General features: G+C 40.8%; 2 protein-coding genes across 2 annotated transcripts in view; one reads left to right on the forward strand and one right to left on the reverse strand.

Annotated features, from left to right (window-relative positions):
- trappc12 (trafficking protein particle complex subunit 12) overlaps window positions 1-5,800 on the reverse strand; it is a 39,781-nt gene extending 33,981 nt beyond the window's left edge. The window contains exons 1-3 of the mRNA XM_047344692.1: window positions 5,667-5,800; window positions 3,627-4,947; window positions 2,358-2,474 (exon numbers count right to left, since the gene is read on the reverse strand). Of these exons, the coding sequence (XP_047200648.1) occupies window positions 2,358-2,474; window positions 3,627-4,947; window positions 5,667-5,701 (1,473 nt within the window). The 5' untranslated portion in view covers window positions 5,702-5,800. The remainder of the gene's footprint in view (window positions 1-2,357; window positions 2,475-3,626; window positions 4,948-5,666) is intronic.
- Window positions 5,801-5,855: 55 nt separating this feature from the next.
- The window catches only part of eipr1 (EARP complex and GARP complex interacting protein 1), an 83,007-nt gene continuing 75,169 nt past the window's right edge, over window positions 5,856-13,693 (forward strand). Inside the window, exons 1-2 of the mRNA XM_047344694.1 lie at window positions 5,856-5,997; window positions 6,077-6,160. Coding sequence (XP_047200650.1) covers window positions 5,956-5,997; window positions 6,077-6,160 — 126 coding nt within the window. The 5' untranslated portion in view covers window positions 5,856-5,955. The remainder of the gene's footprint in view (window positions 5,998-6,076; window positions 6,161-13,693) is intronic.

Consider the following 13,693-nt stretch of genomic DNA (forward strand, 5'->3'; position numbering starts at 1 on the left):
TCAACCTTTGTTTATGCTTTAGGCCAGGTGAAGCCCTAATCTTACTCGATACATCTCACACACCACTACTTTCTTTCTGTTTCTTTGCCACCTCTGCTGTAGGGCTGCATTACCTTACCAGCTCCCCGGCGCTCCCTTTTCGCTCAGCCGGTGCTCCAGGGAGCCACCCACACCAATCAGCAGACGGCATATGATCCTCTCACACATACACTCAAACACATGCACTCACCTACACCATATAGTGCAGTGGAAGGAGAGCTGAAAGTACCAGCTTGTGTGTGTTTATATATACACCAAGTCCAGAAGGCCCTTGAAATATGCACAGCAGTCCCATGCATAATACATGGGCACAGCAGGAGAAAAGAACTTGTGAGCCGAGAGGATCTCTGCCTCTCCATCTCCTCACTCCACCCCTCCCTTCCCACTCTATAACACTGTCTGTTGAAGCTGCTGTGCATATGTCTTAAATAACAACTGTCTCTCAGGGTCATGTGTGGGTCATGAATTGTGATGGAGGGAACGCATCAAGGCTGGGGGTAGGGGTGGGAAATCAGATAGATTGCAGCAGGAAAAGGGAATGAGGGGAGACTGCACGGTCACAGAGAAAAGTCACACATTTTGTAACCTCAGCAGATGAAGAACTATAATCTGAACTGAAAGGAGGCGAATGATTCACTGTTTTCAGTCAGCTGAGACCAAACCTGGTGACGGTTTCGGTAGGATCACTGACGTTTACGGGTTGAGTGTCCAAAGGTCAGACAGTCTGTAGATGCCACAGAATGCCAAGCTGTGGAAACTTACTGCAGCTTTGTCATTTACCTCCAGAAAGTGGGGTGCAGCTCGATGACAGTGCCTGTGCTTGAGTAATGATGTTTAGTGCTGAGACTTGTTGAGGAGCCTTACATAAGACTTGCATATTCTCCAAGTCAGACATCTAACGTCTACTGTCTGCAGCATGGAACAGAACTTTTCAAAGTCTAATCTGGGTTTGTCTCTTTGGCTAACAATTTAAATGATGGATGAGTTGGGCAGCTCATTACATCATTAAAATTAAGGTGTCCGAATGAAAAAAAGAAATCCTGTAGAATCTCCTGCTTTCTGAAACAAACATTTGTTTTTTGGAAAGCAGGATTGTCACTGCCTATTAAAATAATTATAGTTCAACCTCAACATAAAACAAAGTTAAATTCTGAATTAAATGTAAACCATTTTCATTTCCCTACCAACAGGTGTAGCAATAGAACAGAGGTTTAAAATGTATTCAAGTTTTGTGACGTTACAATCAAAAACTTTAGGGTATTTTACCAACACAAAGCAGAACACAAAGCAGTGAATATTTCTAAAATGGATGGAAAGGGATAAATGTATATTTAACAAAAAAAAAGGCTAAAAATGTTTGGCATGCATTATCTGACTTAAGTCAATACTTTGTGTAATCACCGTTCAATGCAATTCCAGCTGTAAGTCTTTCGTCTCTAACCAGCGTTTGTCTCTACCAGCACTGTACGTATACTGACATTGTTGCAAATTCTCTTTTGCAAAATAGTTCAAGCTCATTCAGACTGAGCGAAGAGCATCTGTGAACATCAAACTTTTTGGTCTTGCCACAGAAATTTGATTTGGGTCTGGACTTTGACGGTACCATTCCATCACATGAATATACTTGAATCTAAACCATTCTGCTGTGGCTCTAGCTGTCTGCTAAGGTTGTTGCCCGGCTAGAAGATGCTGTTCTGGTCAAGTCGCAAGTATTTAGTGTCACCCTTCTTTCTATCAACTCTAACAAGATTCCCTATCCTCGATGACAAAACGCATCCCAACACCATAACGCTGCCACCACCATGCTTCATATGGGGATAGTATTAGTTTTCCTCCACACAAGGCATTGCATATTTAGGCCAAAAAGCTATATTTTAGTCCAGGAGACAAGAGCACTTTCTACCATGCGTTTGCTGTGTTCCTTAGATGTCATGTGGCAAACTGCAAACAGGTCTTCTTTTGGCTTTCTTTTAACAGTAACTTTCAGTTTTGTGCCACACTTTTCAGATTTATTATTTGTAAAGATTTTTGGAACCCAATCAAAATGTTCTTCCCAATTCCGAGTTATGCACAGCTTCGAGTAGGTTCATCACATATCATCATGACAAAATGTATTAAAGTTTGTTGCTGTCCATGACAATATTTGACAAAGCTTAAGGGGTATACTGTACATACTTTTGCAAGGCACTGTACATCTAAATAATTTAATGCAAAGGAAAAGTGCATCACAACCATACTTTGCTGTGACTTGGAACTATTTTACAACATTCAGCTTTTTCAAAAGTTATTCCTAAACAAAAAGATCGTAAACCACTTACAATAAGCTGTCTGAGGCCGATGAAGGACTGCTCCACAGAGTTGGCGGTGAGGACCTGACGCCTCATGGCTGCCTGCTCTCCCAAGAAACGAAGCATTAGATCTTTCACAGCATCTCCCTGAAGCAAAACACAAAGCCAACATACTTTTTGAAGAAGAAGCAGGACCACACAAGCAACAGGGATGAGAGATCATGCTTATATAAAAGCTACAGATAAGGCAGACACTAGTTTTGCAGTATTCTGAAGAAGATAATTTGCAAAGCGCATGGCCATTTAAATAATATCAAGAAACAATATCAAGAAAATGTGTAATTGTAACACCATTGATAAAAATTGGGATGACGATATCGATTACAGTTAACCCACATTTTTTCTATCTTTACCATTACACAATGTCCCCACCACTCACTGTGAGCATTCATACCTCAGCCCCTAAGATCGGCATAAAGGGCACCTAGAGTCCATCCAATTGGCTAAATATGTGATTGTTATGCAGAGCATATGCATGACACGCCTACTTATCATGACTAATGTTATTTGATATACTAATATTTGATACTCTAATATAATGATATAAAACAAATATGATTTAACTGCTACAAAATTGTAAAAGAAAAATACAAGAGTGTGTAAGAGAAGCTGTCAAGGTTAAACAACTGGTCTAAATGTTTGACTTGAAAATGGTGGGAAAATTCATCCCCACCAAGGGGAGATTTTGCACCTGCTTCGACAACCAATTATTTAAAATAACTGTCTATATTCTGCATAATGTACTGTAAAAGTATGGTTATACATTACCAATGCATATAAACTACCAGCAATAGGCTGTTTAGTTATTTTGGTTTGATAAGGGCCATAATCTGTCACATTTCATTAGAGTCAGAAAGAGGATCAGAACCAAAATAAATAAGAGTAGTGTAATACAAAGTTTTTAGTAAATATTTTGTGAAAATACCAAACTACAATAAAAATAATCGAGTGCACCATAGATACAAATGGTAGGAAATGGAAAATAATGATACTGTGAAGATAAGAAATGGGCTATGAAGTGTTGAAGGGGTGAATAAATCCAGATCTGTTAAAGAGCAAAAATGTCACATTTCTACTGCATAATATTTTACATAATTAGTTTCATAACTAAATACAAGAGTAATAGTGACTGATCCTGTGCTCATTTTCACAGTAATCAATATGAGAACTGTTGCAGCACCTACAGATAAAAGCCACTCTGGTTTAATGGATAAATTTAACTGGTTTGAAAAGTCCTACCTGCAGGTTGTCAAACTTCAGTCCAGGCATTGTGAGGTTGTTGCTTTCTACATATGCTGGACTGTACTGCTGGGTGGCAACAGATATCAAAACTTTTCTCGTCTCCTCACAAGGCAGCCAGGCATCATGTCGCCTGTCCACCTCACTCAAGCTTAGTGCGGTGGCAAATGGGTCGTCGCTGCCTGAGAACACAGCTTGAAGCTGGTTGAAGGACTGTGCCTGTGTGGCTGAAACTGGGACTGGGGACGTTGTTGGAGCTGAAACAGTCTGGGGTGGAAGAGGTTGGGAGTTTGTGTTTGGTTCAGGAAGAGGTTGGGAGTTTGTGTTTGGTTCAGTGGGAGCTGGGCTAGGAGTAGGAGTTGAACAGTCTAAAAGCGCTCCTGGGGTGGAGATAGAGGAGGAGGTTGAGGAGACCTGGTGCTCAGGTGTAAGTGCGATGTGTGACGGGGCACCTCCAGGAGAAAGGTCAGCATTTGGGTTGGAAACGGAAATAAAGGACGATGTAGCAGTGAAAGAATCAAAGAAGTCAGAGGCTGGATTGGCTTGTCCATTGTCAGCGAAGAATTTACTGAGGCTAGGGCTGGGCTGACACACAAGGGGAACAGTTAGCTTACTGGGAGTCATAGCTTCATCACTTCCACCTGCACTCCCCATGGTAAAGCTGGGGGACTTAATCAGGGTAGGCTGGAAGCCATCAGGCGCCAACAACTTTGGCAATGTGCTCTGGCTGAATATAGTGCACACTGGCACAGGCTCATCTTTTGGACTGATTGACTGCAGCTCTGGATCCTCAATCCTAGTAGCAGCTGGACTTGGAGAATCATCTTGAGGTGAAACAGAAGCCATAACCTGCTGTTGTGAACCCACCTCCTCTTTTGTTTCCTGTTCAGATCCTTCTTTTTCCAGATGGTCTACTGAGATCTTAATTTCAGTCGTGTTCTGTCCAATTTTACTGTCCTCCTCTTTGTGTCCTAGGGTTGCATTCTCCTGCTCCCCGCCATCCAGATAGGAGTCGATAGGAGCCACATCGTCCTCCTCGCTGTTGTTAGGTGAGTCGGAAATCATGACGCTCTCCATCATTTGATCATTCAGTCTGTCCATCAGGCTCTCAGTGGGTGTGGCACTGCTGTCCTCCTGGGGTGTGACAAAGCCTGTGCCGTCCAGATCAATACTGTCCTCCTGGAGCAGGATGTCATCTTTGGTTGTGATCTGACCTATGGCCTCTCCAGCGGGCTCTGGAACTGCATCTTCATCTTCAACCGTGATGCCCAAAAACACGGGCCGCTGGGTGGGAGCTTCCTCTTTATCCATCTTACTGCTCCTGTAAAACCAGAACCTTATTATTCATTTAAAGTTAGCTTGCCCATGTATTACAACAACTAATGTATATCTATTAAAATAGCTTTGTATACAGCATTTATAAAAAAATAAAAAATAAAAAATACAAGTTTTAACTATATAATTAGTTTAAGGGCCACATGTCCAGATTGAAATCCTGATCCAAGTGGTTCTGATAGCACAAAATAAAAAATAAAAATGAAACAGTATGGTGACCCTTTTTAAATTATGAAAAAGTGGGCATTTATCTGTGGAGATGTACTTGTACATTAAATTGTATGTGCTTTCTTTCTAGATTAGGCATATAATGGATAGGAAACTTCAGGTTCCCTTGTCTTATGTTCCCCATTTTCCTTTCAGGAAGCTGGAAACCTTGACTTCCTGTCAGCCCAAACACCAATAGTTACAAGACGCATCATTGACGCTGACGTACAGCTACAGAAGTAAGCTTAGTGTGCATTGTTTTATTTTGTTATCCAGGTATGATTTAGACTGTCTCTCTTGACAAAGCTATAGCGCTAATGCTACATTAGCCGGCTAATCATCATATTTTACCGTCACTTAACGGTTACCTGTTGTTGTAAAGCTTATCTGACAATTGCCAGGGTATTTTATTGAACGTTACATGCTACACTTGTAGTCAGACAAGAATAAATGTCAAAGAATAAACCGAAACGCTGAAACACAATGCTATATCCTTACCTTACTGCCCTGACGGATGAAAAAGTAATACGCATGCGCCGCGCAAAAAAGCGTCGTCATAGATTGCGGAGTAGGATTCTTGAAATGGTTGTACGTAAAACGAAAAGCCCGCAGCAATGTTGTTTGGCTGCTGTTACGTAAATTAGCCGTACGTTTGTCTTAAATCGCGGAAGTGATGCTACAGTCGTTTGTTTTTAACTGCTCCTAACGAAACTGGATGGATTTTTGAGGTAATTTGTTTTTGAATCGGCTTTTAAAGGATATAAAACGGTTGGCAACAAGGTGAAAAATGGAAGACGACGCTCCTGTCATATATGGTCTCGAGTTTCAGGTAGGCAGTACCTGATATCTGACGCTCTATTCTATTCTATTCTATTCTATTCTATTGACACCTTATTATTGTTTTGCAGGCTCGTGCGCTTACGGCCCAAACAGCTGAGACTGATGCCATTCGCTTCCTCGTGGGCACACAGTCACTGAAATTTGACAACCAAGTAAGAAAACCACTTCAGCGCTAACATTTTACATTTTTAAGCAAAGCTTGGTATGAAATAAATATCCTACACTGTAACGTAAAGATACAGTGTATTGATGGTACAGTCACTAATGGTAAGATGTTTATACTGTTTTATTTATTTAGGCTAAATGCAAAATAAATTGGTGTCTATTAGGTCTTAAATTGAGTCATGTGCCTTGTGTTTGACCTTGTCGATCTTCCTCATATTTATGGAAGGATTTCTGTCTTTTTTCTTTTCCTCAGAGACATTTTACAAGCTGTGCTTGCATCTTCTTTATCTTAAGTTTCATCCACAAGGCTTATCTACGTTTTTTTTAGCTGCATCCAATAGCTTCCATCATTCATCATCTAAGTATTTTACCATAATTTAAATTGATCTATGATCCAACTGCTTTTGAAACGTTTTTTTCACTTTTCTTTTACTAAATTATTATTTTTTATTATTATTCCAAAATGTGATTTTTTTTAAATTCAGGAATACTATACTCACCAGTGACTTAATTAGATATGCCTTAATAGTTACAGGTTGGACAACCCTTTCCCCTTCAGAACTGCCTTAATTTTTTCTGAGATAGAGTCAGCAAGATGTTGAAAACATTTGTGGGATAGCCTGGTCAAAGTGGCTGAAGAAGGGCTGTTGGCATGTTGCCCAGTGTAGCATGTGGTTTATTTACAAAAAATGGCGGCACGAAAAATAATATTTACTAAAATCCTAAAACTATTAATTCACTAGTTAACATGGCTCAGATGATCTTAACTAAACTAAAAGCAACCTAAATTAATGTCAAGTACACTCAGCTACACTAAACATGTTTCTGTTTGAATACTCTCAAGCTATTCCAACAAAATGGTCTCCAGTATAATATTCTGTATAACAGGTAAGTGTCATTACAATTATTGATGCTTCTTCCTGCCAGCAACAATCAAACACCTTTTAGAGTTTAGCCATTACATTGCACAATAGCATCCATAAAACTAATTCAAACGAAATCCCTAAAATTGATTTTATGAAATGAGAACAGTTTTTCGTACCACTCTTCACCTGGTCCCTTCTTGTGACATAAGTTTTGTTAACGAAGCTATAAACACAGGAAGTGATGAAGCACTTTCTTCATTCGCTCCTGGAACACAGGTATGTAGGTTAAGTTAATTGACAAAATAAAATGCACTCATTAACTGTCCTAAACAATAAAATGTGGACTTGGCATAACTTGTCAGAGGCGATTTAGACCATGCTGTTAAAGCAAATAATCTGTAAAAATGCAAAACATAAACAAACCAGGGATAGTTAATATTTGCAGATTGCAGAATAAAGATGAAGTATGGCTAAGTCAAACAAACAAGAATGTTAACTGAAAATAATAGACTAAACTCTCTGGGGCAAATAGTGTTCTCACCCACTTTGTCACAACATTCTTTGAAGATTTTGATTCATATTGACATCCTACCAATACGCAGTTACTGCAGATTTGCAGCTGCAAATCCATCATGCAAATCTCCCATCCCACCATATCCCAAAGGTGCTCGGTGTATGAATGTGTGCGCGTTAGTGAGTGCGTCTGCGTGAGTGTGGCTCTAGTGTAAAGCGCTTTGAGTGATCAATATGACTGGAAAGGTGCTATATAAGTTCAGTCCATTTACCATTTAACAGCAATACTGTGAACATTTCAATGTTCAAGAAACCAGAATGAGATGATTTGAGCTTTGTGACATAAGGCATTAATTTGGTTAAATTTGGTCAAAAGGGAAGGAGTCAGTCAGCAGTTAACAAGCCTTAATTGTGACAAGAACATATCCTCTACATTATTAAACTACCACCAGCAACCTAACCCATAAATACAAGGCAGCACGGATGCATGTTTTCATCTGGCTTAAAGTTTATAGTCGTGAGTACATTTTTTAAAAGATTTGGACTATGATAAATTAATCAGAAACAAAAAAGTAATTGAAAGCCCTATTTACAAAATGTATTTTTATACTTAGACTTGAGCAAAACTACACACCCACTATATTTATTGGTATGTTTCAAGTGAATATGCTTATTACACAATATAATAACTTGTTGCTATTTTGCACTTTAGCCTGGGGGTAAAACAAGTTGAAATTAGCTTTGTTAGTAAGTCTTGTACCCAGCCTACAGTTGGATGCTTAGGTCACATGCTGCCCATAATTTGCCACATTAATGAGAATGAGGGGTGGCGCTCTTTAGTTTCCGCACAACTAATGTCTGCACTGTTCGCAAGCGGTTATACACTGCTCAAAAAAATTAAGGGAACACATAAACAACACAATATAACTCCAAGTAAATCAAACTTCTGTGAAATCAAACAGTCCACTTAGGAAGCAACACTGATTGACAATCAATTTCACAGCTGTTGTGCAAATGGAATAGACAACAAGGGGGAAATCTTTAGCGATTAGCAAGACACACTCAATAAAGGAGTGGTTCTGCAGGTGGGACCACAGACCACTTCTCAGTACCTATGCTTTCTGGCTGATGTTTTGGTCACTTTTGAATGTTGGTGGTGCTTTCACACTCGTGGTAGCATGAGACGGACTCTACAACCCACACAAGTGGGTCAGGTAGTGCAGCTCATCCAGGATGGCACATCAATGCGAGCTGTGGCAAGAAGGTTTGCTGTGTCTGTCAGCGTAGTGGCTAGAGCCTGGAGGCGCTACCAGGAGACAGGCCAGTACACCAGGAGATGTGGTGGAGGCAGTAGGAGGGCAACAACCCAGCAGCAGGACCGCCACCTCCACCTTTGTGCAAGGAGGAACAGGAGGAGCACAGCCAAAGCCCTGCAAAATGACCTCCAGCAGGCCACAAATGTGCATGTGTCTGCACAAACCGTTAGAAACCAACTCCATGAGGATGGTATGAGGGCCCGACGTCCACAAATGGGGGTTGTGCTCACAGTCCAACACCGTGCAGGACGCTTGGCATTTGCCAGAGAACACCAGGATTGGCAAATTCACCACTGGTGCCCTGTGGTCTTCACAGATGAAAGCAGGTTCACACTGAGCACATGTGACAGACGTGACAGAGTCTGGAGACACCGTGGAGAGCGATCTGCTGCCAGCAACATCCTTCAGCATGACCTGTTTGGCAGTGGGTCAGTAATGGTGTGGGGTGGCATTTCTTTGGAGGGCTGCATGGCCCTCAATGTGCTAGCTAGAGGTAGCCTGACTGCCATTAGGTACCGAAATGAGATCCTCAGACCCTTTGTGAGACCATATGCTGGTGCAGTTGACCCTGGGTTCCTCCTAATGCAGGACAACGCTAGACCTCATGTGGCTGGAGTGTGTCAGCTAGTCCTGCAAGATGAAGACACTGAAGCTATGGACTGGCCCGCCTGTTCCCCAGACCTGAATCTGATTGAGCACATCTGGGACATCATGTCTCGCTCCATCCACCAACGTCACGTTGCACCAGACTGTCCAGGAGTTGGCGGATGCTTTAGTCCAGGTCTGGGAGGAGATCCCTCAGGAGACCATCAGCCGTCTCATCAGGAGCCCAGGCATTGTAGGGAGGTCATACACAATACTGAGCCTCATTTGACTTGTTTTAAGGACATTACATCAAAGTTGGGTCAGCCTGTAGTGTGTTTTTCCACTTAAATTGTATGTGTGACTCCAAATCCAGGCCTCCATTGGTTAATAAATTTGATTTCCATTGATGATTTTTGTGTGATTTTGTTGTCAGCACATTCAACTTTGCACAGAACAAAGTATTTAATGAGAATATTTCATTCATTCAGATCTAGGATGTGTTATTTGAGTGTTCCCTCTAATTGTTTGAGCACTGTATTTCCAAACCAACGGATTTGCGTTTCTTGGATGCTTGTAGAAATTGTTGTTGCGTTCTTTAAGCCAGCTGACTAAGCGTGTGCAACATCAGGAGGGGGAGCTGCAGTGCTTGGTCACTCAATGCTCCATGCAGGCAGAAAAATTTGGGGTCACACCAGCATTTTCTATGGGATCTCACTAAAAGGACTTTAAACTGTAGGAATTGTATAATGGAAGATTTTACTGGTTTTAATACTGTAACATTTTAAACCTTGGTATACCTTGTCACCAGCTCATGCCTAGTTTGAATAGATGATTTACAAATGTTTTTTTAAAACTTCAGAACACACTAAAGCCAAAACAAAAAAATCATATTCCAGTACAAATTATCTTCTGAAAAGCTAAAAGCAGCAAACTGAAAAACAGATATTCAGAACTTGTATAGTTATCGATGGCCTTTTCAGCAAACATTTTGATGAATCATGAATTTCTCCACATTTAAATAGTTAATCAATAAGTAATTTATTTCTGCATTGATTGATAGTGATGCCATTTTTATAAACCCTTTATTTCATTGGGTCTTTACATGTGCACCTTTATTTCAGGTTGTGCTGTCCCCATTGGAAGATGAATCTGAAGCATCCTTTGTGTTCATTCATCCGTTTCTCTGTGTCTGATTGTTGCCGCTCTGAGCCCATTGGTGTGTCTGGGAGTGTGTAAAGGAAACAGAATGAGAGGTTGCGCATGCATACATGCACATCTTGCAGAGGTCATTACAGAGACAGATGACAGTAACAGTTGGCTCTAAACAGGAGGAGAAATAATTAGGTCTCTGAGCAAGAGAAAGCATTATGTGTGCCTTTTAAAAAGAGGGAGCCTATTTTCTGGCCGACTTCAGTGTGAAAACAGTCTGGCACTGAATGCCGGCATGGTTCAGTCCAAGTCCTGTGTTGCGACGCTAATACAGAGTCTTTTGGGAATGGTGACAATGTGTCCCAGCCTCTCTGTGTGATTCCCTGTTACACATTGTTAATAGCTTGATATACTTGCCCTCACTGTCTTCCTTGGGCTAAAATATGTAAAATTGTTCTTCTTAGTCAAATCTTGTTGATCTCAAATAAATGTTTTGTTAAAATTTAAACACAATGAGAACAGATATGTTGATTTAAAGACCAGACCAGATACAGATGATTCATGAAGAAAGGATCAGCTTTGGTATGGATTGTTTGGTCAGATACACATGCGGTCCAACTATTTAATTCAAAATAGACCGTCAATATATTTTGCACGCTTTATTAGGAACACCATTTTAATTGTGGAACACAAATAGGGAATTAGCCAATCACATGTCAGCACCTAAATGCTTTTAGGCATTCAGAAGTGTTGAAGTCGAACTGAGCATTAGAATGAGAAAGAAAAGGGGTTTGAGGGCTTTTGAGCCTGGTGTGGTTGTTTGTTGCTTGATGGGCTGGTCTGCCTATTTCAGAAACTGCTGATCTACTGTGATTTTCATGCACAATCATCCCTCTGGTTTATAGTGAATGGTCCAACAAAAAAGAAAATATCTGTGAGGCAGTTATGCGGATGAAAGTGCATTGGTGCTGTCAGAAGAGAATGGGCACATGGGTTTAAAATAACTGGAATCTCTGAACACACATGTTGAACCTTGAAGCAGATGTCTACAGCCGCAAGAGACCACACCATGGGCCAATCCTTGCAGCAAAAAACAGAACCCTGAGACTCCAATTCACACAAGCTCACAAAAGTGGACAATAATTGACAGGAAAAAGTCTTGATTTCATCTGCGCCATTGAGATGTTACAATCAGAATTTGGCATAATCAACATCCAAGCATGGGTCCATCCTGCCTTGCATCAACAGTTCAGGTTGGTGGTGTTGAGGTACTGGTGTGGGGGATGTTTTTTTTTGCAGATTTTGGGCCTTTTTGAACCAGATAATGTTTAAATGCCACATCCAGTTTGAGTATTGTAACTGACCATGTCCATCACTTTATGACCATGTTCTGATGGCTACCTCTAGCAGGATAATCCACCTTGTCACGACTTTCTTAACCATGACACTGTACTCCAATGGTCTTCACAGTCATCAGGTCTTCATCCAACTGAGAATCTTTTGGGTCTGGTGAGAATCTCATCATGGATGTGCAGCCAACAAATCTGCAGCAACTGTGTGATGTTGCATCATGGTGTTATGTATGCAACAAAAAACTAAGGCAACTCTGAGAGCCAATGGAGATTAAACCCGGTACTAGCAAGGTATTCCTAATAAAGTGGCCAGTGAGTGCAAAATATACATACATAAGCAAACGTTTCCAAGTTTGTTCCAAGTTCTTTGTAGAGTTCAGCTCGTTCTCACAGTGGTAGAAAATCACTGTCTTAGACCATTGAAGAAAAAAAATGTATCTAAAGCAACTCAAATCAAAGACTTAATGCTGGCTTGAGGGATAAAATATGGATTTTAAGACTTTAGATTAATTTTTTCTGCAATCTCAGCTGAAGAGCATTCGCTGATCAGTTGTGACTGACAGTTCCTCCAAACTAAGACAGGGTCAAATACAAACTTCCAGGAGAAGCTAAAACATGCACGACCTTTTATCTTTGCAAAAATAATGCCTTGCAACAAAACTATTCAACAGGTCTGACAAAAGTCATGGCTTCAGCTGTTCAGCACCAGAATATTTTTCTCAATCAGCCTGCAGTGATGCATACTGCAAAATGGGAAAATGAGAAAATAGAAGTGTTGCATTTGGTGTCTCTGTTTTGAGTAGGCATTCCTAAAAATCCCCAAAAATCGAAGTATTTTTTCTTTTATAATACGTCATCTGTTAACAAAACAAACCTCCTTGTTTTTAGTGTCTTTTCCATTTATCAAAATTCTACCACAAGCAAAAACTAAGATTTTATAAGAAGAATTTCGAGGTCTCTTGCAAACAATGGTCAACATTGCTTCAACTGTATGATGAGTGAATTTTAAAGAGGGATTTTACTTGATTCTCTATTTTCTCTCATCTACTATCTGTTGTTTTGCAGAAATCCACCAGTCGTTAATATGTATTTAAATGTCAAAGGGCATTTAGAGCTTGAAAAGCTAACGGGGATCATTATTCATCCTTGAGGTCATCTTCTTTCAGATTACCCTACAGCTGAATCGTGGGCCCACTATATGCGGCTTGTTTTATTCATGAAGCTCATTTTCTTTCCCATTCTGCATAAGTTTTCTGGCCAACACTGGTTAGCACACTTAGGTGAGTTTGAACTTGCATGAAAAATGTTTTTTCAATTGGCATTTCAGCCCTGATAGCTTCTGCTGCATCCATAAGCCTGCTGGCCTCTCCACCTCCCATTAAGTGTAATGCAGGGTGGAAATGTCTCTCTTAACTCGTTGAGCACCTCTCAAATCCCTCAGAGACCAATAGTTGAAAATGACAGATCGGAGGGCGCCTCGGCATGGCATTTAAGGCTGCTAACGAGATAAAGCAGCCGAGCTTGGCACCTCTCACCCGCTTGCTACTCCTCCGTCCTGCTTACTGTCATCTGTGCGGCTAAAGAGCTTTAGCAGTGAAGTCCATGAAGTGGGAGCCACAAGCCGGCTTGGCTTCATCCCTCCAACACCCTCTCCTCTTACAAATCTCCCTTCTCTCCTTCTCCTTGCTTTAATTCCTCCCACCACTGCCACATAATTAAAAAGTGCTGGGCTTAGTGCC

The sequence above is a fragment of the Girardinichthys multiradiatus genome, chromosome 19 (assembly GCF_021462225.1).
Source record: "Girardinichthys multiradiatus isolate DD_20200921_A chromosome 19, DD_fGirMul_XY1, whole genome shotgun sequence".
Lineage (NCBI taxonomy): Eukaryota > Metazoa > Chordata > Actinopteri > Cyprinodontiformes > Goodeidae > Girardinichthys > Girardinichthys multiradiatus.